We start from the raw sequence: 5,743 nt of genomic DNA on the forward strand, positions 1-5,743 counted from the left end.
TTTTTTGAGACAGAGTCGCGCTCTGTCGCCCAGGCTGGAGTGCAGTGGCACCATCTCGGCTCACTGCAGCCTCTGCCTCCCAGGTTCAAGCAATTCTTGGTCTCAGCCTCCTAAGTAGCTGGGATCACAGGCGCCCAATACCATGCCTGGCTAATTTTTATATTTTTAGTAGAGATGGGGTTTCACCATCTTGGCCAGGCTGGTCTTGAACTCCTGAGGTTGCAGTGAGCTGAGATCACTGCACTGCACTCCAACCTGGGTGACAGAGCGAGACCCTCTCTCAAAAAAAAAAATTGAGAAGTCTATCGTAAGAAGATACGGTGTGGTGGGGTGTTCCTGTAACCCAGCACTTTGGGAGGCTGAAGGGGGCAGACACTTGAAGTCAGGAGTTCAAGACCAGTTTGGTCCACATGGTGAAACCCTGTCTCTACTAAAATTATGCTGGGCACAGTGGCTCATGCCTGTAATCCCAGCACTTTTGGAGCTGAGGTGGGTGGATCATGAAGTTGGCAGTTCAAGATCATCCTGGTCAAGATGGTGAAACCCCATCTCTACTGAAAATAAAAAAATTAGCCGGGCATGGTGGTGGGTACTTATAATCCCAGCTACTCAGGAGGCTGAGGTGGGAGAATCACTTGAACTGGGGAGCGGGAGGTTGCAGCGAGCTGAGATCACGCCATTGCATTCCAGCCTGGGCAACAGAGTGAGACTCCATCTCAAAAAAAAATAATAATTAGAAAAATAAAGGGACACTTGAACTTCCCTGGCATCAGGCAATGGCGGAATGGGGACAGCAGGCCTGTGCTACCCGCCAAGTTCCTGTGCTGAGCCGGGGGCTACAGGGGGATGGGCAGCCCCCAGTGTGCAGACCCCCTCTTAGGCCACCTCTCACCCCTTGCTACAGACCTACCGGGAGCATCTGGGAGGGCAGAAGCACAGAAAGAAGGAGGTGGCCCAGAAGACAGGCGTGCAGCCCAACGGCAGCCCGCGGGGGGTGCAGGCGCAGCTCCACTGTGACCTGTGCTCCGTGTCCTGCACCAGGGCAGACGCCTACGCGGCCCACAACCGGGGAGCCAAGCACCAGAAGGTATGCCCTGCCCCGGCCCAGGCTCCCCCACCCCTGGGGAGGAAGCCAAGGTCAGCACTTGGGACCCAGAGAGGCACCAGGGGAGATAAGAGGGGGCCCAGAAAAGCCTCCCCAAGTGGAGCGCACCCCAGGGCCGGCTGCCCAGGGCCATGCCTCCTTATCTCCGAGGGGCCAGACTGCTTTCCTGTTATTTCATTCATTCGTTCATTCATTTATTTAGAGGTGGAGTCTCACACTGTCTCCCGGGCTAGGGTGCAGTGGCACTATCCCGGCTCACTGCAACAGCTGCCTCCCAGGTTCAAGCGATTCTCCTGCCTCAGCCTCCCCAGTAGCTGGGATTACAGGCGCCCACCACCAAACCTGGCTAATTTTTGTATTTTTAGTAGAAACGGGGTTTCGCCATGTTGGCCAGGCTGGTCTGGAACTCTTGAGCTCACGTGATCCGCCCGCCTCGGCCTCCCACAGTGCTGGGGTTACGCGCCTGGACTCCTGTCCACTTGTAAAAGTTGCTCCTGCTCATTGCACAAAAGCAGGAAGTGGCCGAGACACTCAGACTCACACTTCCAAGAAAGCGTTGGCATTCAGGCGCGGCGACAGACAGGGCTTGCACTGCGTGCCATGAGAGCACACGCTGCGCCCCCGTTGGGGTCTTGCTTTCCACACCGCCTGCTGTAGTAGCACTGTTTCCCTATGGCCTTAAAAGGGCCCGGGTAAGGCTGGGCACAAGGGCTCACACCTGTCATCCCAGCGCTTTGGGAGGCCGAGGCAGATGGATCACGTGAGGTCAGGAGTCCGAGGCCAGCCTGGCCAACATGGCAAAACCCCATCTCTGCTAAAAATAAAAAAATTAGCCAGGCGTGGGGGCATGCGCCTGTAATCCCAGCTACTAGGAAGGCTGAGGCGGGAGAATTGCTTGAACCTGGGAGGTGGAGGTTACAGTGAGCTGAGATCTTGCCACTGCACTCCAGCCCGGGTGACAGAGCAAAGCTCCATCTCAAGAAAAAAGGCCTGGGTTACGTCATGTTCTGGGTAAAAGGGGATGGAGTCCCCCCCACCCGAGGGCAGGGAGGGGGCAACCGGCTTGTGCTGCAGCCTCTGCTGTCAGTCACGCTGGGCCGCCCTGGGAGGCCTGGCTGGGGACCTGGCTCATCTCCCCCAGCTGCCCAGAGGCTCATCCACGGCCTCATTCTCTGGCTCAGCTCAGGACAGCCTGCTGAGGGCCTGTGTGAACCCTCAGGGGAAAGAGGAATGGGCAGGGAGGCATGGAGGAGGGAAGGAGGTGGTGGGAGAGACAGGGGAGTGACAGGGGAGTGAGACTCACTGGCCTGGGAGCGGGAGAGCTAGGTGCTGGGTGGGACGGAGCCGCAGGTGTCACCCCCCGAAGGTTGGGGCTTGGCCTGGGGGTCAGGGAGGCCCTGAGCCCACTGTGGGTTTGGTGCAGGGAAGTCTGTGCAGTGCGTCTCAGACACTCAGAGCTGGCCAGTGTGTGGGAGAGGGTCCCCAGCACACACACAGCGACCCTGTGCACGTGGAAGCTTTGTGCCTTGCACCCAGAGGTGCCGAGAATGGGGCACGGCCAGAATGCGGATGTGATCACGTGCACATGTGCGTGCAGAACGTGGGCGTGCGTCCAGGGACGTGTGCACACCCATAGTCCACCCACACACGCTGAGTCCCGGGCTATCGGGGGCACTAGCCTGGGGCTTGGGAGGCAGAGACACGTCCCCACCTCGAAGCCCACAAGGTGCAGGAGGGGGAAGAGCGTCCATGTGAGCCGGTGAGGGTATCACAGCGCTAGAGGAGTCACAAGCACGTGGAAGGGCCTTCTGGAGGGGGTGAGATCCAGAGAGTCAGAGCCAGAGAGGAGGTGGGGTCCCCAGGACCGGCCCACCCACACTCACTCCCGCTTCGCTCCCATGGAGGCCCTTCCTACTTCTTGGAAAAGGCCATCAGGCCTTGGAGTGGCCCTCACACAGGGTCCAGCTCTGTCTCTTCCAGGTCTTCAAGCTGCACACCAAACTGGGGAAGCCCATTCCCACGCTTGAGCCTGCCGGGGCCACGGAGAGTCCCCCTGGGGCTGAAGCCAAGGCCATGCCCCTCACCAGCCCCAGTGTGTGTGCCCCGAGCAGACCAGCGCTGGCCAGGATACCTGTGGCCTCAAAGGCCTCATGCAAGGGTACGTGTCTCTGCATTCTCTGCCACGTCTACCTACGTGTTCACGTACCCACACGCGCCCTGGCCGCCTAGTGGGAGTTTCCTGAGCGGTCACCATCCAGTCGATTTTCACGAAAGAGATTTCATGTCTTCTGGGGGCGGGGGCAAGGGGCTGGTGCCGTCACTCCCTCACTGCAGCAGGGCAGGATGGCCCCCCACTGGCCCACACCACCCTCAACCTTAGAGATCCTTTGAGACAATTCCAGAGAGAGCAGGCGGAACCAGTAAAATGGTAATGCCATTTCTTCCTGTAGTCTTTTCTTTTTGAGATGGCGTCTCACTGCTCTGTCGCCCAGGCCGGAGTGCAGTGGCACCATCTCTGCTCACTACAACCTCCGCCTCCTGGGTTCAAGCAGTTCTCCTGCCTCAGCCTCCCAAGTAGCTGGGACTACAGGCCTGTACCACCACGCCGGGCTAATTTTTGTGTTTTTAGTAGAGACGAGGTTTCACCATGTTGGCCAGGACGGTCTCGAACTCCTGACCTCAGGTGATCTGCCCGCCTCGGCCTCCCACAGTGCAGGGATTACAGGCGTGAGCCACCGTGCCTGGCCTCTTCTGGTAGAATTTGGGCTGCTGCTGGGTGTTGGGATTCTCCATGACAACTCTTTTTCATGGGTTTTTGTTTGTTTTTTGAGACAGCGTCGCCTTGTCACCTGGTCCAGAGTACAGAGGTGCTACTGCAGCCTCCGCCTCCTGGGCCAAGCGATCCTCCCAGCTCGGCCTCCTGAGTAGCTGGGACTGCAGTGTGCACCACCACTCCCCACTACTTTTTGTATTTTTTTTTAGAGATGGGGTCTTGCTATGTCTCTCAGGCTGGTCTGAAACCCCTAGGCTTAAGAGATCCTCCCACCTCAGCCTCCCACAGCGCTGGGATTACAGGCGTGAGGCGTGAGGCGTGAGCCACTGTGCCCAGCCCAAAACTCAGTGAAGTCGATGTTGACACCAGCCCCAGCGTGTAGACGGAAAAGCCATCAATGGTGGAGGTGGAGCTGGAGCTCTCTGCGTAAGAGACAGCCCTGGACCACCGTGCTATGCATGGGCCGGCGTGGGGGATGCTCTGTTTTTAGCCTCAGCAGCCTTGATTCTTGAATAGCCACATGATTTTGAAGATGGAGCCATCAAGTCATGCCGATAACAGAGACATTTGTCTGCCCCGAGGCTCCGTAATTTTGCCCAGCAGGGGCAGGTTAAGTGCAAGTCTTGGTCCACCTGATACTTGATCGTCGATTAACTAAGGGATGTGGATTTTGTGCTGTCGGTGGGTTCCTCAAGCAAACACCTAAAAACCAGCGCTTCTCCACCGACAGATTGAAATTGGCCTCATAGGCTGGGCGCGGTGGCTCATTCCTGTAATCCCAGCACTCTGGGAGGCTGAGGCAGGTGGATCATGAGGTCAGGACTTCGAGGCCAGCATCAGGAAACCCTGTCTCTACTAAAAATGCAAGAAATTAGCCGGGCGTGGTGGTGCACACCTATAGTCCCAGCTACTCAGAAGGCTGAGGCAGGAGAATTGCTTGAACCCGGGAGGCGGAGGTTGCAGTGAGCCGAGATCGTGCCTGGGTGACAGAGCAAGACTCCATCTCAAAAAAGAAAGAAAGAAATTGACCTTTTCTCGGCTGGGTCACACACTGGCATGAAAGGGAGGGTGAGGTTGCTCCCAGGCCATTCCCCCCCCCCACATCGGGAGGAGGGAAGGGGATGGCAGAGCCCGGGGTCTAGGTGGCTCTCCACCCCCTGCTGCCTGGTGGTCTGCTGCCGCAGTGCCTTCTCATGGAACAGGTTACAAGTGACATGTTTTGTCCCCTCAGGGCCTCCTGAGCCGCAGGCAGCAGCCTGCAGACCCCAGTGGGAGAAACCAACCCCACCCAAATCAGAGGGTCCCGGAGCCCCCACCCGAGGATACTCGGAGGAAGCTCCCCAGGGCTGCTCTGATGCGCAGCCGGTGGGGCCGGAATATGTGGAGGAGGTACATGGAGGCTGACAAGCCCTGGTGCTCTGGTCAGGGAAGGACCTTCCCGTGGCTCAGGCTTTGAGACCTCACCCGGGTTCTCCCAGCGACATTTACGAACCAGCCCCATTCCTGAGCTGCCCCTGCAGACCTGCTTGACACTTTGGGTGCTGGATGTCGGATATTAGCAGGAAATGAACATGGATCTGTGAGGGTCAGAGACAGGCCGAGGCATTGCCAACAGGGGTCCCTGAGGAGCTGCCTGGCTGGGAGGCCGAAAGGACTCCAGGCAGTGGAAAGTCCCTGGGAGGTTGCAGGTCTGTCTGTCCAGCCCCTTTCCTGGGCCTGGGGGAGCTTGGGACCTACCAAGGCCAGCCTGGTGAGCAGTGGGGCCAAGCTCCCGGCCAGTGGCAGCTCAGACCCTTCTTGAGCTGGTTGGCCTTGCGCGTTCCAAAGAGGCAGGCCTGGGATTCTTTTTTTTTTTTTTTTTTTTT

At 58.2% G+C, this 5,743-nt stretch overlaps 1 protein-coding gene across 1 annotated transcript in view; it reads left to right on the plus strand.

The window, feature by feature from the left end:
- ZFR2 (zinc finger RNA binding protein 2) overlaps nucleotides 1-5,743 on the plus strand; it is a gene marked incomplete at its 5' end in the record, with an annotated part of 32,008 nt that overhangs the window by 6,880 nt on the left and 19,385 nt on the right. The window contains 3 exon segments of the mRNA XM_037731022.1: nucleotides 905-1,087; nucleotides 3,086-3,263; nucleotides 5,110-5,267. Coding sequence (XP_037586950.1) covers nucleotides 905-1,087; nucleotides 3,086-3,263; nucleotides 5,110-5,267 — 519 coding nt within the window.

This window comes from Cebus imitator, unplaced genomic scaffold (assembly GCF_001604975.1).
Source record: "Cebus imitator isolate Cc_AM_T3 unplaced genomic scaffold, Cebus_imitator-1.0 Scaffold375, whole genome shotgun sequence".
NCBI lineage: Eukaryota > Metazoa > Chordata > Mammalia > Primates > Cebidae > Cebus > Cebus imitator.